Source organism: Macaca nemestrina, chromosome 6 (assembly GCF_043159975.1).
Source record: "Macaca nemestrina isolate mMacNem1 chromosome 6, mMacNem.hap1, whole genome shotgun sequence".
Taxonomy (NCBI): Eukaryota; Metazoa; Chordata; class Mammalia; order Primates; family Cercopithecidae; genus Macaca; species Macaca nemestrina.
In genome coordinates this window covers 11,686,918-11,712,643 of record NC_092130.1, presented here as the reverse complement: position 1 = coordinate 11,712,643, position 25,726 = coordinate 11,686,918, and the positions used below count along the sequence as shown (strand labels likewise).

The following is a 25,726-nucleotide window of genomic DNA, read 5'->3' as shown; positions in this document are numbered from 1 at the left end:
GCAGTGAGATATGGTGGCTGGTCAAGGAAAGAGAGGTTGCTAAAGGAGTGACGCGGTGGAAGGAGGCTGATGGCTCCCTGTCCTCATTGGAAACCTTGGAAAGCTGTCGAGGAGACTCCGGGAGCCATGAGTTGATTGTGGGGATGAGAGCAGACCTCGTCTCCTGTGTTGGTCTTCTGTGTGGCCTGCTCTGCACGCCTTGGCTGTTCTTGTGAGCAGGCAATGCAGCAAGATTAGAGAAGCATGTGTATGAGGAGGCTGGTGATGCTGATGACTCAGATGTGTTATGGGTTGAATTGGGTTCCCCCCAAAAAGATATGTTGAAGTCCTAACCCCGAATACATCAGAACGTGATCTTATTTGGAAATAGGATCTTTGCAGATGTGATGTTAAGTTGAGGTCCTACTGAAAGAGTGTGGACCCCTAATCCAATATAACAGGTGTCTCTAAAAGCAGATGGCCATGGGAAGGCAGACACAGGGAGAGCACTGGTGACTATGCAGGCAGAGAGAGGGGTGCTGCAGCCACAAGCCAAAGAATGCCAAAGATTGCCAGGAACACCAGAAGCCAGGGAGGGACAAGCAAGGACCCTCCCCTAGAGACTCAGAGGGAGCACGGCCCTGCTGACACCTTGATTTGGAACTTCTATCCTTCAGAACTGTGAGAGAGTAAATTTCTGGTGATTGCAGCCACCCAGTCTGTGGTTGTTGTGGCAGCCCTACGGAATTACTCTAGAATGGAAGAGGGGAGCAAAAGGGAGCTTCCTGACAAGCACCGCTCCCCTTCACCCGCCAGGTGCTGGCCCGATGGAGAAGAGTTTCCCTACTCCTCGAGGAGTGCATGTGATCTCTCCCATCACTAGTAACTGGCGCATTGCCTCAACCTTCCACCCGATTTCCCGGATCCTGTAGATCTGGGCCCTTTTCTTTTTCCTCTAAGTTCTAAAAATATTTTCAGTTCATCTGAAACTCTTCAACTGAAGACGGAAATGGGATATTTCTGCTCACTCGAACCTCCAGGGGAGATGGAGAAACACAGTTGCCTGAAGCGGGGACCTCTTCCCTCATCTGACCCGCATCCCTTGCCTGGGTGGGGCAGCCCAGGCTGTGTGCCCTGGAGGGGTGTTTCCTGGCTGGGGTCCCGGGGCCACCTCCATATTTCCCTGCAGTTTCTCCTCACCCCTGCTCTACGTGAGCTGGCAGGAGTGGGTGGTTTGGCTGACTCCAGGCAGGAAAAGGAACTCTGCCTTCAATTTCACTTTTCAGGAGGCAGAGCTTGATGGAGCTGGTTTGGCAGGTGGACACATGGGCGGCGGGTTCCCTGGGGAAGAGAACCGGGAGCCCAGAACTTGATTTCTTCCCCAGACCACACAGCAGCCTCTGGCCAGAGTGCTTTTGATATTTAATTGGTTGCAACTTGAGCTCTAAGACACCCACATGTGGCTTGGCATGGGGTGCCCCCACCTTTATTGCCAAGGGGCTGCCGCCCCCCCAACTGGCTCCCCAGGGATGCCAAAGGAGCCCGTTCCCAACAGTCTGTTTTTGTCAGGGTCACAGGCCAGCAAAACTGGGCATCTGAAAGCTGCTGGGGAAGGTGGAAGCAGGAAGGGGTCCTGAGGTTTGGGTGGAAGCCTAATCCCATTCCTAGGACAGGGAGGAGAAAAACCTAAGTGGCTTCTATTCCCTTTTCTTCTTGAAATGTTAATGTGAGGAAGGAAAGAGGACTGGAGGTGGGCTTGGATGATCCAGGAATGAGCATCAGGAGATATGACCTAGAGCAAGTCCATTTCTATGCCTCAGCTTCCCTGTCTGTTCAATGAGGATAATACCTACATACTGGATAGGGTCATGTAGGGATTTAAATGAGATAATACTTGACTAGTTGGTACCTGGCATAGTAAGCATATAATCAATGCTACTTATTTTATAACTCAGAAAAGCATGGTGGAAGTGCCAGACTGGCGGTCTTTAAGCCTTCACCCAATCTTTCTCTGACTTTAGCCAGCAGCGGACACCTCCCTTATAGGAAGCATGAGGTTGGGACCTGGTTTCAAATCCCTGTCCCAATGCTTAATGTAACTCTGGGCAAAGGATTTGTCCCTCTGATGCTTGAACAACCTTATCTGCACGGTGGGGATAAATTGTCCTTCCCTTATAGGGTACGAAGAGCCTTGAGATCATTCCCATAAGGGCCAGTACAGCACAGGCCCTGGGCATGCCCTCGCTGGGTATAATCTCTGCTTCTTTAGCCTGCCCAGGGAGCCCTCCAAGGTGAGGGATATGGTTTGGCTGTGTCCCCACCCAAATCTCACCTTCAATTATAATAATCCCCAAGTGTCAAGGGTGGGGCCAGGTGGAGATAACTGAATCATGGGGGCAGCTTCTCCCATACTGTTCTCATGGTAGCGAATAAATCTCATGAGATCTGATGGTTTCATAAATGGGAGTTCCCCTGCACAAGCTCTCTTTTGCCTCCTGCCATACAAGATGTGCCTTTGCTTTTCCTTTGCCTCCTGTCATGATTGTGAGGCTCCCCAGCCGTGCTGAACTGTGAGCTCATTAAACTTCTTTCCTTTATAAATTACCCAGTCTCAGGTGTGTCTTTATTAGCTGCGTGAGAACAAAATAATACAGTGAGGGAGGCCAGGGGTGAGCTGTTACCTGAACCCATCCTTGTGGCTGTCACTCAGGTGGCAGGTGCCTCCATGCTGACAGGGGTTCTGGATGCAGGTGTTGATGGGCACAGTGCAGTCCTTGCCCTGAGGAGCAAAAGAGGGAGAAGCACCTGGTTAGGGGGCCTTCCGGGGCTGCCATGGCCCAGGGGACCTCAGGGGTTCCAGCATGCTCTGGGATGAGGCTGGGGAGATGACAACAAGCAGCCCCTGGGAAAGGCCTGCTGTGTGACTTGGAGCCCACCCATGGGAGCCCTCACCCCTAGTCACTGCACAGTGAGAAGGGGAAGAGTGATGAGAAGCCCAGAGTTCAGGCTCCAGCCTCACTACTTCGCAGACTTTGCACCCTTCTCTATCCCAAACTGCAGGGCAAGAGCCCAGGCTATGGATTCGGGCAAAGCTGAATTCACATACAGCTGGTTTCACATTCCAGCTCCACCCCATCTGGCTTGGCTGATCGTGACTTCATGAAAGCCTCTTGACCTCTCCAAATCCACCTCACGGGGTTGCTATGAGAATTAAACTTGAGCTTTCACGTAAGGAAAAGGTTACACAGTGTATAATCCACCTAGAGCTTAGTAGGTATTCTGTAAATGCTAGAAGATAACATTACCATGAGCCTCACTGAACCTTAAATATAACCCACAACTTGGGTAGGGAAGAAGGCTGAAGTGTGGCCAGCACACCTTGTCTTCTACAAAGTGACGACCCCCAGAGAACCATCCTGGATTGATCTGCAGTAGGGTCCAGGCTTTGGTATTTATTCTAAAGTTCTGAAGGTAAGCCTAAGGTTAGGCCAGGTGGGAACCCTGGCACTAGCGAGCTCAGGGTGGTGTGGGATTCTTTGGAGCAGGCACCTCTGAAGGGGATGTGTGAGCTGAGAAGGAGCCAACTGCATGGAAGGTGGGGAGAGGAGCGTGCCAGGCAGCAGGAGCACCGAGGGCAGCGGCCCTGAGGAAGGCAGCTCCAAGGTAGAGACTGAGATGCAGGAGACCCACTGTCCCAGGGAGCAGCCCAACTCTTCTTGGCCTTCTGGCTCCTGCTTCTCCCTTGGGACAAGACCAAGCTCATCCAAGTCTTGGCATGCAGTCCCTTGCAGGACCTGGTAGTGTGGGGTCTGGGGAGGCTACTGCCGCATCCTGTCTGGGCCCTGGGCTCAGTGGTTTGGCACAGACCAGGTGGAGGTGATCATGGGAGCCCGCCCACTGCCACACCACCTGCTCGCCATCTGCCTGAGAAAATCCTCTTCCCGCTTCTGCTGTTGCCGGTGATGTGATGGAATGGAACTGGGGCCTCCTGGCTGTGACATCGCAGCCAACTGGGCCGACGGCCTTAGGTCCAGGACAGCCTCTGCTGTGGACCCTCTCAAATGCCAGAGCCTCAGGCCCATCTCTAGCAGCTGGAAGGCATGCACCATGTCCGTCTGGTTCCCTTCGTGCCCTGTCCCAGCTAAGGGGCCAGTCCGAGGTTTCTTGGAGGGGGACAGGGAGAGTGCAGCTTGGGCTGGTATCTGGTTTTATCCTAAACCATAACAACACAGGGCCCCTTTCTGAAAGTCGGTGTGGAATGGAAACTGTAATACTAATTCTCACTCACATTGCTGAGCACATTTTCCATTCCAGGCCTCATGCTAAGTGTTTTATATTCATGATTGTGTATCATGTTCACAACAACTTATGAGATTGGTGTGATTGTTATTACACTCATTTTTACAGACAGGAAAGACAGACTTAGAAAGTGAGGTAATATGGCCAAGATTGCACAGCAGTAAGTGAAACGGGGAGCAAGCAGCTGAACCCAGGCATCCAGCCCAAAGTTAGTGCTGGGAGCCTCTATGTGGGACCACTTAGCCTGCCCCTCTCAAAACACACGTTCTGGGGGCACGCAGATGGGAGTGCACATTCTAAGTTGGCTGCTGTGTTCCTTGAGGAAGTGACTAGTTCTCTCTGAGCCTTGTTTTTACCACTTATGAAATAGAAATAATACGACCTACCCTATGGGGAATTAGTTAATGGTTAGAAATCATATATATGTAAGACGTCTAGCATGTAATGGCAGCTCCATAAATAATAGCGATGCTGCTGCTGCTGCTGCTGCTGCTTGGGGTCTGAGGCAGGGCTGAATGTGAGTGACTAAAATACTTTTTCAGGTCTTTGGTTGGTGCCAAATAGTTCCAGAGGTGCATATGTGGGAGTGGTGGCCGCCAACACATGGACCGTGAAGGGCAGGACAAAGAACCTTGAGAAGGTCAAGGCAAGACCTCTCCAGCCACTGCCTGGGCTAGCCCCTGCTCTGGGGAACTGGCAAGTACCAGTGACTTCAGGTCAAACCCTCCCAACGGTGGCAGTGGCGGTGGTGGTAGAGGTGGTGGCAACTCCTACAGCCTTTCACGCCAAGCACAGAAATCCAGGAGACAGAGCCTAGTGCCTGATGACATGGTAATTGGGCCTGGAGGTAGGGATTTCTGTCACTTACATCTCCTTGAAAAATAATCACTATTGCCAATGCCTGGCTAATTAGCCTGATTCAATTCTCTTCAGCCTCATTTTGCTCAAATCTACCAGATCTGTGATGCTCCGTGGTCCTCCACCACACTTTCTACTCCTCATCCCACTTTGTGTGTGTGTGTGTGTGTGTGTGTGTGTGTGTGTGTGTGTGTGTGTGTGTATAGGACATGGCCAGGAATCCTGACTGGCTTCCTTTAAAACAGGTGTCGCCAACCCCTGCGCCATGGACTGGTACCGGTCCCTGGCCTGTTAGGAACTGGGCTGCACAGCAGGAGGTGAGCAGACGGGGCGGGAGCATTACCACCCAAGCTCCGCCTCCTGTCAGCTCAGCGGTGGTGTTAGGTTTTCATAGCAGTGCGAGCCCTATTGTGAACAGCGCATGCGAGGGATCTAGGTTGCTCATTCCTTATGAGAATCTAACTAATGCCTGATGATCTGAGGTGGAACAGTTTCATCCGAAGACCCTGATGAAGACCCTAGTTCCGTGAAAAAATTGTCTTCCATGAATCTGGTCCCTGGTGCCAAAAAGTTGGGAATCACTGCTTTAAAAGACACTAGGGGGCGGGCGCGCTGCCTCATACCTGTACCCCCAGCACTCTGGGAGGCCGAGGTGGGCAGATCATAAGGTCAAGAGATTGAGACCATCCTGGCCAACATGGTGAAACCCTGTATCTATTAAAAATACAAAAATTAGCTGGGCATGGTGGTGTGTGCCTGTAGTCCCAGCTACTCAGGAGTCTGAGGCAGGAGAATCACTTGAACCTAGGAGGCAGAGGTTGCAGTGAGCTGAGATCGTGCCACTGCACTCCAGCCTGGCAACAGAGTGAGACTCTGTCTCACAAAACAAAACAAAACAAAACAAAACAAAACAAAACAAAACAAACAAACAAAAAAACACTGGGAACAGCTACCCTCATTGGAAACCTCTTTTTGAGATGGGACCAGGAGTGCTGCTCTAAGTCCTTACTACTCAAAGTGGGCTCCTTGGACTAGTGGCACTGGCATGTCCTGGGAGCTGGTAAAAAATGCACATTCTCAGGCCTGACCTCGGATCTAATGAACTAGAACTTGCATTTTAATAAGCTCTCCAGGTGATTCTTTTGCACACAAAAGTTTGAGGAGCACTGTTCTGAGACACTGAATATATGTGCCTGAAACTAAATGGCTGAAACCGAATCAGCCAACAGATATATTTTTTTTCCCCAAATCTTAAAATAGTGGCAAAATAATGACCCTTTGTGAAGTATCTACTGAATCCTGGCACTGAGGTAGGCAAAGTACACACATAGCCCCTTTTCATCCTTCCAACAGCACTGCATGTGAGTATGAGTATTCTCAGTTACAGGTGGGGAGAGTTAGGCTTAGGGAGAATCTCACTTGGGTTGTGAGTGTAGAGACTTTCTTGCAAGAGATAGCTGAGTTCTAGTTGTAGCTCATGCACTTCCTAAGTGTGAGAGCTTGGGTAAATTATTTCATCTTTATGAACCTTAGTTTCTTCATCTATTAAAAGAGGATAATAAAACTTATTTCACAGGGTAATTAAGAGTGCTGCAAGAGATAATATGTTTAAACTGCTTCACAAAGGCCTGGCATTATAGTAGATTAAGAGTAGCTCCTACCAAATGTTACACAGTGATTCCTGTGCTTTTTTGTAACATTGTGGCTTCCCAAGGTCACTCAGCTAGTAGATGGGAAAATGGAGATATCTGGAAATAGGTAGATAAATGCCTGAACTTTGAGCTCGGTTTTGCAGGCATCTGGGGATTTCTGTTAACTTAGCCACTCATGCAGAACTACCACCTCAGTCGCTCTGTTTGGGTGGGCTCTAACCCTGGCAAGAAGGAAAGCAGGAGGGACATACTCAGCACAGAGAATGTGATGCAACCCTCAGTTAAAGGATCCCTTGGGTTCAGCCTGCCCGGTTTTATGGCTGAGGAAACTGAGGTGGGGAGAAGAGCGGCATCTGTCCAAGGTCATGCATCCTATAGGCAAAGGCTCCAGAGGGTCCTGCTTGGTGTTCTTCCCATGGCTACATTCTACTTGTTTCTAACCTGGCAATTCAGACAGGTCCTGAATAGTCAGGGATCCCCAACCTCAGCCCCTGCAATCACTGCACTTGCCAACAGGCAGTGAGTGCAGTGGCCAGGAGCACAGCTTCTGGAGTCATTTGGTTCTGAGCTTTGAATCCCAACTCCCTTACCTACCATGCTCAGTTTCTTTAACTGTAAAATGAGGGTCATTTTAGGAACTGTATTCTAGGACTCTGATGAGGAGTATGCAAGATAATACATGTACTTTATTTAGTCTACTGTCAGTACATAGTAGGTACTCAATAAATGCTGGCTCTTATGTTACTGTTGTTATCATAGTTATCATCATCATCACCATCTGTACCATTAGCACCATTGCCATCATCAACACCATCACCATCATCACCACTGTCACCTTTGTCATCATCCATCCTCACTGATACCATCACCATCATCACCTTCACCAACATCATCTTCACCATTACCATCAACATCATGCATCCTAGACCTGCCTGGGCTCAACACTTTCCTCAAGATCAAAATCTCTGTTCAAATTCTTCTAAAATTGACATGATGTTCAGAATCTTGAGAACAAAGTTCAAACAAGTGGCCTTATCCTGCAGTAGCCCTGCAGATACTCTCTTTGCCCTGACCCTGACGGTCAGGTCATGCTTCATAGTGCAGTCAAGTGTAGTTGGAAGAAGCCTGGACTTCAAACCCAGCTCTGCTACTTTCAGACTCAGGCCAGTGTTAAAGAGAAGGAAGCAAGAATCAGAATGTGAACAGTCTCTTTAGAATAAGGATGATACTACCCATCTCATACGCTGATTATAAACGTCAGAGAAGAACATAAATGCATAAGCTCCAGATGAGTGCCTGGCCTTTACTGATGACTCAAAAGAGAACTACACTATGTATGGAATTGAGAATGTTACAAATGCAGTCACAGTTCTAGAAGAAGGACTGAAGTCTCTTGGCAGTTCACAGAGACGTTGACTGATAATCCTGGATCAAACCAGCAACATACCACCTGCTACTGATGCCCTATTCCACACCCAGGTATGAGGGACCACCATGCAAGGGTAAAGGTAAAAGGCAGCAGTATGCCGGCTTATTGAGTGCTTACTGAATGCCAGGTATCGTCCTAGGTGTATTGCGTACATTACTGTACATTTGATTCTCATGGCAAACCTATGAGGCAGGTACTAGTTTGCAGCTGGGAAGACAGACGAAATTACTAGCCATGGCCACACAGCTAGTAAATGACAAAGCTAGAATCCACACCTGCTTCTCTGTGTAACTGCACAGTCTGAGTTTTCTCTGCTGAATGCATACAACAGAGTTTGAGAGGATCCACACATCCTGAGGATGTCTGCTGTTAATCTCTATTCTCCCCTCCTATTAATAACATTTTTTGTGTGTGTGAGTGCCCTGTGACTGTGAATTTATAACATTCTCAGTTCCATACATAGTATATTTCTCTTTTGAATCATCAATAAAGGCCAGGCATTCATCTGGACCTTATACATTTATTCTCTTCTCTGATTTTTATAATCAGCGTATGAAATGAGGGTGCATGGGTCTAGGACTCCGTGGTAAGTTTAAGGCTTTGGAGGTGGCCGGTTTCAAAGGGAATCCTTTGGCTCTTTTGTCCCATGCCCATAGGTGGCACTCTGACACTATCTGCTAGAAGCAAGCCATAGTCTAGAAATACATCAGGTAGTCCCATTCCCAGAGTGAGGCTGCCTCTAAGCCTGTCACTACACACACACAATCCCCCTGGGGACAGAGACCTGGGGATGCCAGCTCACTCTCACTCCACCTGCATCAGATGTGTGCATTAGACAGGCTGCCTGAAACTCTGGGCTTGCATTTGGGGTGGTGACCTGTGCCATGGACTCATCCAGGCTGTCCCTTGGAGAAGGGAGGGTACGCAGGGCGCGGTGCCCCTCTCTAGGGCCAGGGCTGAAGGAGGAGCCTGAGGCATGAATGTGGGGGGCAGGGCCTCCAGCATACCTTGTAGCTGTAGGGGCAGGCACAGCGGTACAGCTCCACAGCATCCTGGGTGCATGTCCCGTTATTCTTGCATGGGCTGGAGAGGCAGGCATTGCATTTGGCTGCAATGTTGATGTCCACAGGCCCTGGGCAGCAAAACCAGAGTACTGACAGCAGGTCCTGAGTGCACTCACTGCCACACCTCCCTTCCCCTCTGCTTTGGGCCCTCCCTCAGCCAGCGCCAGCCCCTCCCCAACTCCATGCCCAGATGGCAGCTGGCTCTCCTCAACCAGCACGTCCAGTCCAGCTAGCGTCCCATTAATTCAGCCACTGTCCAGTGAGGAAAAGTCACAGTGGGACATCATTCAGAAACACTTCTGCAGTCAAATCAATTACTGTAATTAGCCTGATCCGATTTTGGTGCTAATCTGCAAACAATGCACCATAATTAGAAACCCCCTGTGTATCTTTTCACATTCCAGGAAGCTCTGAGCCCAGACTCTATTTGGACCTCCCATTTTTCTAGCCACAAATACCCCTCCCCATGGAACAGTCTGTGCCAGGCTAAGCAGGGCATAGTGCTTGGGCCAAAGGCACACAGAGGAAGTCCCCCCTGGAAAACCTTGGAAGAAAGAAATGGATGGCCCCAGAGGACACGGCGATGATGTTGACAATGGACGGAAAACTGCTCAGGTCCATGTGACATCTGTGACCATTTCAGCTGTGCTTGCTTTAGCTGCAAGCACTGGAGGGAGGTCAGGGTCCTTCGCAGAGCTTTGCAAAGGGGGCTCTGTCCTGCTGCCGCAGCCAGCTTTGACAATGAGCCCTGGATAAACAGGCCATACGTAGTGTCAGGACTATAAATGACCTTGGGGCTAACAGTCATCAACTTGGAGATGGGCTGAGATGAACTTCAGTGAGTGACCATTTGTGGATGAGTAAACAGAGCGGCCTGATTGAGTGCTGGTACTAGGGGGCTAAATCCGGCTTCACAGTAGAATATCTGTCTAGTGTGAATATCTTCACACTATCTGTCTTGGTTTGCTTGGGGCTGAGGGGGTTTGCAGGACACAGAGCTTTCAGTCCTAAAACCAAGAATGGCCCAGACAAAACCTGGATGACTTGGCTGCCTTACACTACCAGCTACAGTGCTTTTGTTTTTTGAGATGGAGTTTCACTCTCTTGCCCAGGCTGGAGTGCTGTGGCGCAATCTTGGCTCACTGCAACTTCCACCTCCCGGATTCAAGCAATTCTTCTGCCTCAGCCTCCCGAGTAGCTGGGATTACAGACATGCACAGCCACACCTGGCTAATTTTTGTATTGTTAGTAGAGATGGGGTTTCCTCTTGTTGGGCAGACTGGTCTTGAACTCCTGATCTCAAGTGATCCACCTGCCTCAGCCTCCCAAAGTGCTGGCATTAGAGGCGTGAGCCACCATGCCCAGACCCCAGCTGCAGTGCTTTTAAAAGTCCCCACACCCAGGTTGTGCCCCAGACCAATTTAATCAAAACCTAGAGGGTGGAGCCAGGCTTCAGTAATTTTAAAAGCTCCTATATGATTTCCAAAGTGTGCAGCCAAGATTGAGAACTATACTATTCTTGGCCTAGGTGAGCCTCTGTAGTATCAGATCAGATATCTTAGAAGCAGGAAGAGGAAAATTAAAATTAGCTTTAAGCCAATGGAATGTTTTTCTGCTTGCAGCAGAAGTATGGGACACACTAAAGTTTGAGAGGGTAATTAAAGTATATCTATATATCAAAATAAGTATTAAGCCTCTCAGAGATGAGCAAAAGATATTAACAGACAATTGTGTATACAAATGAGAAGTAACTTTTTGATAAAAAAATTCAGGTTCCCCAATAACAAAAGACAAAAATAAAAGGAGTTTTTTTGTTTTTTTTGTTTTGTTTTGTTTTGTTTTTTAACCTATTGAATTAGCAAGGATGAGAAAATAAGAGAAAATAACGACAGAGTCTAATGAAAAATGCAATCGAAGGATGCTACTGGGAATGTAAATGGGTTATAACCCTTTTTGAAAATCAGTTTGGCAAAATGTGTGAAGACCTTAAAAATAATAATATACTTTGATTCAGTAATTTCTGTTCTCTGAATCTTATCTGAGAACATGATTTCAAATAGAGAAAGATCTTTATGTGTCAATGGTAAGAAAAAAAAAAATGGAAATACTCTAAAGTTCAAAACCAGAAATGGATTAAGTAAGTGGTACTGGAATATTATGGCTTGATGATGAAGACTGTGCATTATGGAATCAGATAGACCTGGAAGCCTGTTAAGCCTTGATTTTCTCATTTTTAGAAATGAGGATAATATTAAAAGTTGATCACATAGAGGCATTAGAGAATTAAATAAGCTGTTATATGAAGAATGAGAAAAAAAATACACGAGAAGGTGCTTAACATCATTCCTGTTGCATAAGAACTCAGTAGTAGTTTGTTGTTATAATAATATGATCAATAAAAAAATCACATGTACAGTAAGTTTGCCGGGTAAAATGAGAAAATGCTTATGTTTTAATAATATTGGATAAAAAAATGCAGGTTGGAAAAGATTTTTCTCAAGGCCAGGTGCAGTGGCTTATGCCTGTAATCCCAGCATTTTGGGAGGCCAAAGCAGGACGATCATTGGAGATCAGGAGTTTGAGACCAGCCTGTGCAACATAGTGAGAACTTGTCTCTACAAAAGATGGAAAAAAAAAAAAAAAAAGATGTTCTCCACTATGGAAAGACATGTACAGAAAGAAGTCAGTGAGGACATGTGTGGCAATGCCAGCAGGGGACTTGGAGAGAATGACACTTGGCCCATTAGATGAGGGTCCACATCAGCGTCAGCATCTGAGCCTCTTTGTGTGGGACCCATGGAAGAGACAGGGTGAAGGTTTCTGAAGCTGCATCTCTTGAGATGTCCTGCTCTGACAGGTTGCTGAGAACACAACAGACCCCACAAGGGACAGGGGAGGGTGGGGTGTGGGCGTCACCTACCTTTGCACTGGAAGCGGTGGGTTGGGGTGGTGAGCAGGAGCCTGTCAGCCATGGGCTCAGGGCTACTGCAGCGGGCGATGCCAGGCTCCTTGTACCCCGCCTTCACCCACTCTGACAGCCACCGAAGACTGCAGTCACAGTGGAGTGGGTTGGTTCCCAGTGCCCTAGGAGGCAGAACAGGAAGTCAGGGCCCCCTGCCCAGCTTGGCCTGTAGGCTTCATATCTTCGGCTCTCTGGAAATGCATTTTCAGACTTTGGCTAGGCTGGAGGTGTCCAACATGGGGCCAGCGGAGTAGTCGTCTCCACTGTGGCAAAGTTAATGTCTCCAGAGTGTACTTCCAATGCTGTTGATGTGTCAACTCCCATCCCAGCCCCTTCCACTTCTGAGGAGTGGTTCTCACCTACGCAGTTAAGACTCACTCGTCAACTCAACCCCATCCTAGCTCCTTTAGGGAGCTTCCTGGATCTCTGGCCATCTGATTATCTGGTTCCCTTGTCCTGCCAAAGGGCCCACTGGAGGATATACTCTGCAGAGAAGGTACTGAAACCCAGCAACCTAGGAAGCAGCTTCAGACCACTTGACTGAAGAATGCAGGGGAGGAGGGTTAAGTCCAGTATAGACATCTCCAAAGTTGTGACTGGGAAGAAAATACTAGAAATTCTGTTTTTTTAAAAAAATTGTATCTTTTAATGATTCTATTTTTGAAAGTTTTAGAATATGCATATGTAGTATATCCATCTTATAGTGTATGCACACATGAAAATAATTAAATATGCATATAGAAGGAATACAAACTCGAAAATGTTCACTGACAGAGGTGTATAAAAAAATATAGAGATCCCTGATCTGGGGAAGAGAGGTCTGGCCTGGGAGTCAGGGAACCTAGGTTCTAGTCCAACATCTCACTGACCTGATAGTCAACCTTTAGCTAGTCAGCTAATATTTATGGGCCTCAGTGTTTCCTGTGTAAAATAAGAAGGGATACCTGTTGCAGAGTGTAGAGTGGTTAAGAATATGTGCTTTGGAGTCAAGGCAAACCTGGATCTGATCCTGGGCCCTGCCATCTGCTAGCTGTGCCATGCTTAGACACAATGTTATTATATATAATAAAAGGATAAAAATGCCTTACAGCTGCAAGAAATAAATCGAAAACTTATCTAACGTGTTCAGCCCATAGTACATGTTTTCTATTAGTTCTTATTAAATATTTACACTGTTTACATAATTGAGGATTCCTTTGAAGGCTTCTGAGGTGGGGAACAAGACAATATGCATGGTGTGGATACATTGTTGTAAAATATACTGTATGCATAAGGAAAGGACATGTGCCAAAATGCTGACACTGATGACATTGTCGCTGACACTTCCATGCTTTCATGTTTTGAATGCGCACTGGGGAGAAAGACCGCTACTTACAGATGGGATAGAGATGTGAGGTCGTTGAAGGAGCCTTCAGGAACGCTGGAAATGTCGTTGCCGTGGAGGGTTCTGAAGCAGAGGGCACAGGTCGGAAGGTTAGCATCCAGTAATTTGAATTTAGCACATTTTCTCAGGGTCTCCAGTGCCTGGTCTTGCCACCCTTCAGTTTTGCTCAGAGCCCCACTGCTCCTAGCAGTAGCTGCTGCCCCCTTTGCTCTGGGTGCATGAATGTTCTATGCCCAGCTCAGCAGCAAGGATGGAGGGAGTAGAGGGTCTGGGGAAGAAGCGGGTGGACTTTTCAATCTGATAGACCTGAGGTGAAATCAGAAACCAGTCTCTTTTAGCTGTGGAACACTGGATAAGTTATGTCACTTTTCTGGGCCTTCCTTTTTGCGGCTGAAAAATGAAGAGACATATCTACCCAAGGGAGTTACTAGAGTTTCAGAGATCATGTGAAGAGCTGTGCTTAAGACCGGAAGTTCTGGAGCCAGGCTGTGTGCAGTCAAACCTGACTTTGTCGCTCACCAGCTGTGTGACTGAGGGCAAAGCAATTAACCCTCTCTGTGCCTCAGCCTCTGTTGTAAAATAAGTATGAGAATAAAAAGACTTGCCACGGAAAGTTGTCATGGGTCTGTTCATCCACGTAGAGAGAGCCAGCATTTTCTAAGTGCTAAATGACTAATCAATATTAATATTTGTGAAAGAGTCTTGAAGGGTATCTGGTGTCAAGGAGCTCAGTAAATTAGTTCCCTTCGTATTTACCTAAAGAGATCTTAAGGGGGTTGAGAAATGCTACCAATCCCAGCTTTGGTGACAGAGGGAGGGTGTCCTCAGCTCCCCAGGAGAGTCTCTGGAGCCGAACACTCACTGTTATGGAAACGGCTTTGGCATCAGCCACACACATACACGAGTCTGGCACTTGTGTGCACCTGAGTGCCTCTTCCCAAAGCATGTCAGAAGGGCTGGGCACCCCACCTGGTATTAATCATGCCTTTCTCCACCCTGTGGTGTAGGCAGCTAGGAGCTATTCTCACTTACACAGTGGTGCCATATACTAAGCCTTCCACAAATGCCTGGAGGACAGGTGCATGAAAAAATTCAATGAACACTGCTCCGTGCTCAAGTAGCAACACGAACACATCCACAACACATAGATTATATTCTCCATTAAAGGATTAATCATCAACTGCATAAAAAAATCTGCAAATTCATAGAAACTCAAAGGCTTCTTTAGTGACTGATGGGCACCATCACCTGTGTTGGCGATAATCACCCTTCAGGGTAAGGACTAACAACTTTATTGCAGGCAGAGAGTCCTGGTAGAACAAAGAGACAATTAATGCTGACAGTGGAAGTACAGATGGAATAATAACGAATGAATTTGCTCTTCTTCTCCCTTCAACTGAAGTTAGCTTGCCCTTGGTCTTCAACTGACATAGAGACATGAGCCTAATTACTCTTGATAGAGAACAGTGGCTCTCACACTGAGTGAGCTTCGGAAGCAGTAAATATGCAGATTCCTGAGCCCCACTTCCAAAGGTTCTGATTCAGTGGGTCTGGGGTGGGGCCTGAGATTCTGCATTTCTGACAAAGTCGGAGGTGATGCTGATGCCAGTAGCAAGGGTTAAAAAGATTTCTCCTTTTGCTTTAAGGCAAGGCCCTTATTTCTCTCCTCTTTCCATGTAATCTCCTCTTCTCTTTCTCCTCTTAGTTACCCTCTGTGGACATCCTCATCACCATCGGCTCCTTCCCCTCCCACCTCACAGTTCTCTGGTGAAATTCGCAGGGTGAAAGTGAACCTCAATGCTTAGGCAGTTAGGACAGCAGGAAGAAGGCAAACAGCCATCCAGAGTGTTCATGATAGCTTCTCGCCTCCCCGGGGAAGGAAGAGCTAGAAGCACTTCCTAACACTTTGATCAGCATCATTTAGCCTCTAATTCATGAGGCTATTTATGAATCATACCAGCCCCTGACTGCTATTGACTTTGATGGCTGCTTGCTGTTTTGCATATGCACCCAGCTTCATTGTTAGTCATTTCCAAATGAGGCCTAATTTTAAAACACCAGACGACCCAAGGGCAGCTTTAGCGTTGTGACACCTGCAAGTTAGGCTCCATTCTCTACTAAAAATACAAAAATTAGCCGGGTGTGGTGGTGGGCACCTGAAATCCCAGCTACTCAGGAGGCTGAGGCAGGAGAATTGCTTGAACCCAGGAGGCGGAGGTTGCAGTGAGCCGAGATCATACCATTGTACTCCAGCCTGGGAGACAAGAGCGAAACTCCATCACAAACTAACAAACAAACCAACCTGCAGAGTAACAGGATTGTAATTTACTAGGACAACTCATTAAATCTGCCTACACTGCAGGTTCTCCATCCTGGTTTGGCCCCCAAAGAAGTACTCTTGCCTGTCAAACCACCATCCTAAAGGATGCCAGAGAAGTGGAAGAACGAGTGCTCCTTCCACTTTCTCCTCCCCTTCTCCCTGATGCCTCCCAGAGGCTGGGCTGGCAAGCAACTGTCAACTCTCAGTGACTCATCTTCAAGCACTTGGAACTCCTCCTCCTCACCTAACCCTTAGGGGATGTTAAAGGCAAACTTAAGAATTTCAGAATGCGGATGAGGGCATCACCAGGGCAACATTAGGGCACAACCATTCCTCAGTTCTGGGCTGCATGAACCTTGGGTCTGTGAACCCCTAAGTCCTACAGTTCATACAGTGAACAGTGGGAACTATCCTCATTCTAAATGTGGGTAGGGCTGCGTGAATTCTCTTCTGAGCGGGCTAAGCTGTTCCCAGGTGATCTGGGGGTTAAGAACCAAAGGCTCTGGAGTCAGCCTGGCTGGGTGTGAATCCCTCCTCTGTACTGGCTGTGTGAGCTGAGACAACTGACTTTTGGTTTGTCAGATTTTTTGGTTTCTCAGATCTTTTGGTTTCTCAGATTTTTCATCTCTAAAATGGAGGAATTCTTAGTAACTACATCTAGTAGACATTTTTAGGGGGTGTGGGTTTCTCGGTATCAATGCTCTTTTCTGTAGCAGTTCCTCTATTTTCTACTGGGGATCACCATGCCCCACCTCTTGGTCCCAGTGGTTTGGACTCTGTAGGAAGCTACGGCTCAGGTCTGGCCAATCAGAGTCACAGTGATTGGTGTGAGGTTGAGCGTGCAACCTAAGGGAGCCGAGGAGAGACACTTCTGGGGCTTTCTCTGGAATGACGAGGACAGAAACAGTTTAATTTTGTGGGGTGGCTAAGCTACTAGAATGTAAACTTTTAGCCCATCGGGACCCTCTGTGTCTTAAACAGAGAAAGACTGCCTGAGAATGAAATCCACTTAGGAAAACAGGGCTGAGAGGCAGAGACACATTTCTTTTTATTTTTTATTTTATGACTATTTTTTGAGACAGAGTCTCACTTTGTTGCCCAGGCTGGAGTGCAGTGGCACGATCTTGGCCCACTACAACTTTTGCCTCTCGGGTTCAAGCGATTCTCCTGCCTCAGCCTCCTGAGTAGCTGGGATTACAGATGTGCATCACTATGCCTGCCTAATTTTTGTGTTTTTAGTAGAAATGGGGTTTTGCCATCTTGGCCAAGCTGGTCTTGAACTCCAGACCTCACAAGTGATCCACCTGCTTTGGCCTCCCAAAGTGCTGGGATTACAGGAGTGAGCCACTGCGCCCGGCCTACGTATTTCTTTTTCAGACAGTCTCACTCTGTTGCCAAGCTGGAGTGCAGTGGCATGATCTCAGCTCACTGCAACCTCCACTACCTGGGTTCAAGCGATTCTTCTGCCTCAGCCTCCTGAGTAGCTGGGACTATAGGTGTGCGCCCACTAGGCCTAGTTAATTTTCATATTTTATTTATTTATTTTTTTAGTAGAGACAGTGTTTCACCCTGTTGGCCAGGATAGTCTCCATCTCTTGACCTCAGGATCTGCCCGCCTCAGCCTCCCAAAGTGCTGGGATTACAGACACATTCTGACAGTATCATTGCAGTGCCTGCATCCAGCCCTAGAGCCCGGTATCTTCCAGTGCATTCTTCAGTTATCTGAGTTGATACATTCTCTTTATGCTTAAGGTGGTGTGAGCAGATTTTCTTCCTCTTTGCCCAGGAGGAAAGCTAATATACCACTTCATAAGCTAGCTGTGAGGATTGAAAGACTGGATGCCAGGGGTTCAGAAGCACTCAGTCACATCAGCTATGACGATTGTTATCATTGTCATGACTCCTCCTCTATGTTTTTGAGTGGATTTTGGGGCCAGTCCTCTGGGAGTTACCCACATAGGGTAGAAGCCTGAAAGTGCACAGCTTGTATGTCAAAGGCCATGGTGAGTCCTGCGACCTGATTCCAGGACTGCAGAGGAGACACTGCATTTTGGCAGAGTGGTCGGTGCCTGTCTCCTTTCTCTCTGTGTCTTCCATTTCACCCCACTCCTCAATTCCCATCAGAGGCCTCTCTGGGTGAGGAAGAAAACACCTCATTTTTACATAGGCCAGCTCCCTCCAGTCTGAAATGGGTGCAGATAAAAACAGATGCTAGTCTGCGATGGGGAAGCAGGTAGAATGTGGTAGAAAGAGCACTGGGCTAGGAGCCCAGAGGTGAGTCCCAGCCTTGGTTCTGCCTGTGCCTTGGGGCTACTCGGCAGCATCTCTTCCCACTCCTGCTCCCAGAAGCCACATTGCAGCCACACCTGTGGCTTCTTGTGATTCCCCCGGTGATATGCCTTTCCTGACTTCAGGGCCCCTGTCCAGGACATTTATGTTCTCCCGGCCTAGAATGTTCTTCTCTCCCATCCCTACTTAGGTAACCCCCTCTGGTTTCTCAGCCTCAGTCCTTCCTGAAAGCACAAGTTAAGAAGAGTGATTCTGAAAACAAATAGTCTCGGGTTTCAATTCCAACTTGACTACCTACTGATTGCATCACTTTGGGCAAGTTACTTCATCTCATTCAGACTCTATTTACTGATCTGTGAAATGGGGATAACAGTGGTGTATCCTTCACAAGGTAGAAGGTGACTAAGATAACATAACCAAAGCACTTAGCCCGGTGTGTAGTGCATAGCCACGGTTTGATGAATGTCAGTGGTGATTATTAACCTTCCTTTCAGAAAGCCTTTTGGGTGGCTAAGACTGGGTTGCGTGCCTCTCACTTGCATCCCCATGGCTCTTCTCTCAGGTATCACCCTGTATTGTAGTTGCTTATTTACTTAACTTCTCCTTCTAGACCAAGAGTTCCCTGAGGGCAGCAATTGTGTCTCATTCACATTCTGTTTTCTTTCCCCCTTCAGAGTTAAGCACAGCAGCTAACCCATAGCCAGTATTCAGGAGAGGATGAGTGATCTTGAACAAGTCACTAAACCTCTCTGAATCTGTCTTTTCTTTTCTTTTTCTTTCTTTCTTTTTTTTTTTTTTGAGACTGAAACTCGCTCTGTGGCCCAGTCTGGAGTGCAGTGGTGCTATCTCGGCTCACTGCAAACTCCGCCTCCCAGGTTCACAACATTCTCCTGCCTCAGCCTCCCAACTAGTTGGACTACAGGCGCCGCCACCACGCCCGGCTAATTTTTTGTATTTTCAGTGGAGATGGGGTTTCACCATGTTAGCCAGGATGGTCTCCATCTCCTGACCTCATGATCCACCCGCCTCGGTTTCCCAAAGTGCTGGGATTACAGGTGTGAGCCACTGTGCCTGGCCTGTCTTTTCTTCTTATACATGAAATGTTTGGACAGAAAAATTTTCATTATTCACTCTTCAATCCTAAATTCTGCAGTTAAACTTTTGTTTATTGATTTTTATTTTAGAGATGTCAAAGTGCCAGCCCTCGCCCATGGTTGGGAGGCCACAGTGAGTCACCCTCCCGCTCAGCAGAAGAATTTTTCTGATGCTCTAATAGCTGGTCAAAAGTGGAATAGAGTTGCCTGGTAAGGGAGTGAGCTCTTTGTCTCAGAAGGTAATCAAGCAAAGGGCTTCTTTCCATGGATGTTTTAAGGAGAATTCAGGCAATTAGTAGAGCAGTGATGAACAGCCCCATGTGTATCAACAGCACAATTCTCACTTCAGGGACTAGGAGCTAAAAATACTGAGGATGGTGAACGATAAAGGATGCTGAATGATAATCCCACTGGCTCCTTCATGGGCACACACTGAAATTGCCTGCCAGAGCTAACGGATTCCAGGTGGCCCTCCTGTGCCTGGGGCAAGACAGTTGGGACCACACACATACAAGGCATGTGACTTGGTGTGGGGCAAAGATCAGGGGATGCATGGATCCCCTAAGAAGGATGAGGATGTCCACAAGAATGTTCTCTTTTTGCTATTTTCAGATTCGGAGCCAAGTAGAAAAAGCATTTTTCACACAATGTTTTGTACTCAGGGCTAAACGACCACCCTCCTGTTGTGCTGTCCTGAAATGTATTCATATCCACCCATACACAGACACACACGCACGCACACACACACACACACACACACTCCCTCTCTCTCTTAAATGTCAATTTTCTCTTCCTGCTTTCCAGATCGCTTTTTGGCCTTTGTCTACTCCAAAACTAAACCTTGACGCTCATTCTTCTTCCTGCTGCAAACACCCAACATCTCTGGGTCTCTGGTCATTTCTGAAAGTTTAATTAAAAGAATGAAACCCCTCAGAAATGAGGAAAGAATATATAAATGTTCAAATGCAGTTGTAGATAATGTAATTCTTGATTTTAAAAAGCCAATCTTTCTTCCAGCTCCCTCAGTTGTAAATATGTTACCATCTATGTTGCCATCTTCATTCATCTTTATTGATTTATTTTTTTTGAAACAAGGTCTTGCTCTGTGTTATCCAGGCTGGAGTGCAGTGGCTCAATCACTGCTCACTGCAGCCTCCACCTGCCTGCCTCAATTGATCCTCCCACCTCAGCCTCCCGAGTAGCTAGGACTACAGGCACACACCACCATGCCTGGCTAATTTTTGTAGTTTTAGTAGGGACAGGGTTTCACCATATTGGTCAGGCTGGTCTTGAACTCCTGACTTCAGGTGATCCACCCGCCTTGGCCTCCCGAAGTGCTGGGATTATAGGCGTAAGCCACCCTGCCCGGTCTTCATTCATCTTTACCTTTGCCTTCATTTGTTATAGAAATGACTTTATATAAACATTATCACATTTTTTTCATTTGCTCTCTTATAGTCTTTCTTCATAGGTATAAATGTTTACAAGTTATAATTGTAACACATATACAAGTTAGGTGTATTTCTCCATGTAGCGCTATGCGATGAGCGCTTCCCCACAGTGCTATCTAGTTTTCGTCTTTGCCTCTTTTAATAATTGCACTTCATTGACTGGTTGCCTCATGGTTTCCTTAAACATTTCCCCACTGTGGCCCTTGTAGGTAATATTTAAAATTTAGGTTAAAAAAAACAGTACAACAAAGATTTTAATGCACAGAACCTTTCCCTCATTTTGGATGATTCTTTAACCTAAATTCCTAGGTGTGTAATTAGTGGGAGAAAGGATACAAATATTGTAAAAGAAATGTAGCCTATAAACATTTTTACTTTTCCTGAATTGGCCCTTAGGCAGAAAACGGTTGCTCCCCACTGAGGTAGATGGTTGGACTGAGGTGCTTTAAGATCCCTTGTTATGCACAAAATCTCATGATTCTAAAATGATGATGCTAAAAGCCTATTAATTCTTTTTTTTTTTTTTTCCTTTTGAGACAGGGTCTGGCTCTATTGCCCACGTTGGAGTACAATGGCGTGATCTCAGCTCACTGCAAACTCCGCCTCCCAGGCTCAAACCATTCTCCCACTTCCGCCTCCCAAGTAGCTGGGACCACAGGAGCATGTTCCCATGCCTGGCTAATTTTTTGTATTTTTTGGTAGAGACAGGGTTTCGCCATGTTGCCCAGACTAGTCTTGAAGTCCTGGGCTCAAGCAATCCTCCTGCTTCGACCTCCCAAAGTGGTGGGATTACACTTTGGTGAGAGCCACCATGCTGGGGCAAGCCTACTCATTCATATTTCAAGAAGCAAGTGCCAGCGTGTTGTATGGTTACGTGTGCTGCTGATGAACTCATGGCAGTAGTAGCGCCGGGCTGGGGCAAACACGATGCCAAGGAAGGAGAAAACCCTGGCCAGGCTGGTGGTGTTCACCCCATCACCCCCACCACCCCAAAAGACAGACAGATGGACAGGCAAACATTTTCTCTCCCTCTTACATATTGATTTGCCCCCACCATCACTACACTAATTACAGACAGATGCATGCAGATTCCTTCAAATTGGCAGGTCCCACCTCCTGGCAGCGAACCCACGCACAGAACTATTAGACTGGGATGGAAGACAATAGGTTGGGATTGAGGGGGAATGGTAGGAGAAGGAAGGGGGAGCAGGTCCGGCTTCAGCCCTGGCCAGTGATACGAGCCCATCTCCTGCTGTGTTCAACTGGAAACAGGGAAATGGTTGTGCTGATGTTTCCATTCTCAAACTCCCCAGAGAAGGTGGATAATAAATAAGTGACAGTAACAGATTGCACACTGTCAGCGCGGGCACTTCTTTGCCCCCAGAGAATTGATTTTTAATAACAGCGCAGATGACATGTGGCGGGAGTTGTCGCTGACACCGGTGTTTTGTGGGCCTCAATAATTCACATCAGCCCAGAGACTCCGAAATGGACTAGCTTGTTGGGTGCTGTTTGTGGATTGCTACTGAGCTCTGGAAAGGGCCCCGGGTCCCAGGAGGCTGGATTCTGCAACCTCCTACCTGCTAGACTTTGGCCAGTGACTTCACCAGTCTGGGCCTCGGTTTCTCCATGTTTAAAATGGGCAGAATTGTCTTGGTCTCACAGCACTGTTGCAAAAGGTGAGAGGAAGAAAACTGTCCCATAAAATATGTTGATCACCATTATAGTAATAATGATCTAAAAAGTCAGGAAGTTGACAGGTTTGGGGGCGGAGTATCTGGCATCTCTGTTTTCATGAATAGCATTCAAGGGTGATATTCAAAGGACCAAAGGAATTCAAAGGAATGTGCTAATAAAGCAGAAGCAAGATGGGAAGGCACAAAAATCAGGAGTTAATCAGGCCTAGGGTTGGGGGTGGTGGTGGGGTGCCTTCCTGCCCTAGCAAGCTATGATATAAGAATAGTAACAAGTGAATATTTCTTAAGCATTTACAGTGCCAGACCTGTGCTAAGTACTTCATTTACAGTATCTCATTTAATCCTCATAAGACCCTGTGAGGCAATTACCATAATTATCTGATTTTATGGATGAGAAGACACTCAGCTACCCATGTGTAGGACAGGGCCAGGCAGGCAAGGAGAGCGGGCTGGGTGTGGAGGCTGCAGCCTGCACGACTCTGTTTAAAGGGGCAGGGCTGCTCAGCCATGCAGGAATGCAGAGGCAGGGCCCTGGTATGGCCAGGTCTCTCAATTTTCCAAAAGAATATAGAGGGTGGGATTTGTGCAAGAAACCTCCTGATATTTAAATGTTGACAGCATATTAAGCTTTGTGTTTTTAAAAAGACACTTTATGAGCCAACCCCACAATTGCTAACTAATAGCTGTCTGCGAGCTGGACGGGGCCCTGGGTTTCCAGCTTGTGATCTCTGGGGTAGGAGCTGTGTTTCCATGCAGAGGTTCACCATGCTGCATCGCCCCTCTGAGGAAACGACTGTAAACAGAATGATGTCGAAACGTGGCTATGGCCACACACTATGCCCAAACTAGAGGGCAGGATACAACTGCATATCCTAATCCTCACAAGGGAGGTGCTATTGATCCCATTTTACACATAAAGAAGCAGAAAGTTGAAGGGGCTGAGTGATTTGCTCAAGGTTCCACAGTGGTAGTGGGCTGGAGCCTGGGAATGGCAGACTCTCAAGGGTACTCTCTCCACTCCACTGAGCAAATAAGGGTACTGGGTAGGAAGGTGTGTTTGGTGGAGTGGGCTTTGGGCAAAGGAGAGTGGGGAAGGAGAGTGCTTAGTCTGCTTCCTGCTGTCACTCAGCAATGTGTAAGTCAAAATCAGCACGCTGGGGTACTCACAGCACTCGCAGGGACCGCAGCCCGTTGAAGGCGTGGATGGGGATGCACCTCAGCCGGTTGTAGCTCAGGATCCTGTGGAAAAGGAGGCACGTGCCCTGTTGTGTCTTTCTACTCTCTACCATGCATAGATGCACTGTTCACGTTGTGAACCAAAGCAAATGGTTTATCTTTTTAATGTTGATATATTGACAGAACATATATCAACTTGTTCTGTCAACAAGAAACCTCGTCACCAATCCAGGAAGTGCACTGGCTTTATTTCCTCAGTTTACCCAGGTTCTGTTGCAGGCTGGTTTTCTAACCAGCTTGTCCATCACCTCTCTCTCCTGTCCAGTGATGAGTGCTCACAATGTGCAAAGCTAATGGGAAATAAATGGGTCTGAGCAAAATATAATTGTGTAGGAAAACCATTTACTGGGAAAGAAAATTCACAAACCACAAAAGGTACTCCTAAGACAGCCTTCTTCAGAAGCGATGAGGTTCTAGTTCCTCTCTAATTGCCTGGACAGTGGAAGGCTTCCTACTTTATCTTCCTTCTGATGATTAAGGTCTATCTTATGCTAGGGCAGCCATAGGCCTGAGGGTCATTAGGGCAGAGAACCCAGTCCTGCTGGGAGGGAGGGAAAGAGTGACCATCTCCTGCTGGGCCCACGGGCATGGTAAACAGCATCTCAGCATACTCACAGAGTGGAGAGGTGAGACATGTTGCTGAAGGTGTAGTTGGCCAGCATGCTGATGCTGTTGTTGCTCAGGTCACTAGGAAAAGTAAAACAGAGGGGTCATGCTTTTGTCTTAGTTGCATCTGTAGGAGGCCATTCCCAAGTATCACATACCTGCCATCCACCCACCCATCTACCCATCCACCCATCCACCCACCTATTCATTAATTCACTCATTCATCTATCCATCCCGCTGCTGGCCTATTTATCTACTCTCCCACTCACCCATCCGCTTGCCCATCCATCCATCCATCCATCCATCCATCCATCCACCCATCTACCCCTCATCTATTTATCATATTTATCCCACACACTCACCTGCCTGCCTGCCCACCCATCCATCCATCCCACCCTCCTTTTCTCCCTCCCACCATCCATCCACCCACTTATCCACCCACTCATTCATCCAAATGGTCATTTTCCATTCAAACACTTATTCAATCATTCAAGCAATTGTCGTACATTTATCCATCTTTTCACTTATGCAGATAGTCAATCATTCAGTTACATGACTATTCAGCCATTTCACTGTACCAACAAAATATGATAAATATAATAACAATCTCTCCTTGTTTTAGTGCTTTTCCCCCTGATTAATTCTTTTCACTGTTCCTCTATCCCCCTTCTCTTCTGACATTCATTTATTCCATCTTATCAGGTTCTCTCTTAGGAGGACTGAGGTTGGTGGGGGTGCAGTCCTCTGCCAGCTGCAACCTCGAGCTTCCCTGTGGGGATAAACATTCAGAGCTGCGGCAATGTTAGCTGCACATTAGAATCACCTGGGGAGCTTTTAAATCCTCTGATGCCTGAGTTCCATGCCCAGATATTCTGATTTAATTGATCTAGCATGGGCTTGAGCATCAGTAGTTTAAAAAAAAAACAAAAACTGCTCAGGTGATTTCTGTAATCAGCTGACGGTGAGGACCATTGCTTTAGAGCAGTGGTTCTCAACTGGGGGCACTTGTGCTCCTTCAGTGACATTTGGCAAAGTCTGGAGATATTTCTGGTTGTCAATACTGGGGGAAGTATTACTGGCATCTAGTGAGGAGAGGCCAGGGATGTTGTTAAACATCCTATAATGTCTATGACAGCCTCCCAACAACCAAGAATTATCTAACCCCAAATGTCCATAGTTCCGAGGTTGAGAAATCCTTATCTAGCGGCTGGTTTCAGGAGTTTATAGGAATCCAGCCCACAGAGAGATGGTGTCCTTTCACCTTTTCTCAGTAGGTCTCCTACTTTCCCAAGGGTAATGCTCTTTCATTCTGCAAGAACTCCCACTCTCCCTTTGTAGACTGGCTTCTGGTCCTCCTCAGCAGACATAGGCATCTTTCAATTACCACTTGCATCAGCCTGCAGCTC

General features: G+C 47.2%; 1 protein-coding gene across 4 annotated transcripts in view; it reads right to left on the bottom strand.

Annotated features, from left to right (window-relative positions):
• Window positions 1-25,726, bottom strand: part of LOC105480842 (slit guidance ligand 3) — a 639,820-nt gene that overhangs the window by 37,305 nt on the left and 576,789 nt on the right. For all 4 annotated transcript variants that reach the window (XM_011740022.3, XM_011740023.2, XM_011740025.3 and 1 more), the window contains 6 exons: window positions 24,330-24,401; window positions 23,646-23,717; window positions 13,619-13,690; window positions 12,202-12,365; window positions 9,225-9,349; window positions 2,661-2,758 (listed from right to left, as the gene is read on the bottom strand). In XM_011740022.3, the coding sequence (XP_011738324.1) occupies window positions 2,661-2,758; window positions 9,225-9,349; window positions 12,202-12,365; window positions 13,619-13,690; window positions 23,646-23,717; window positions 24,330-24,401 (603 nt within the window). The remainder of the gene's footprint in view (window positions 1-2,660; window positions 2,759-9,224; window positions 9,350-12,201; window positions 12,366-13,618; window positions 13,691-23,645; window positions 23,718-24,329; window positions 24,402-25,726) is intronic.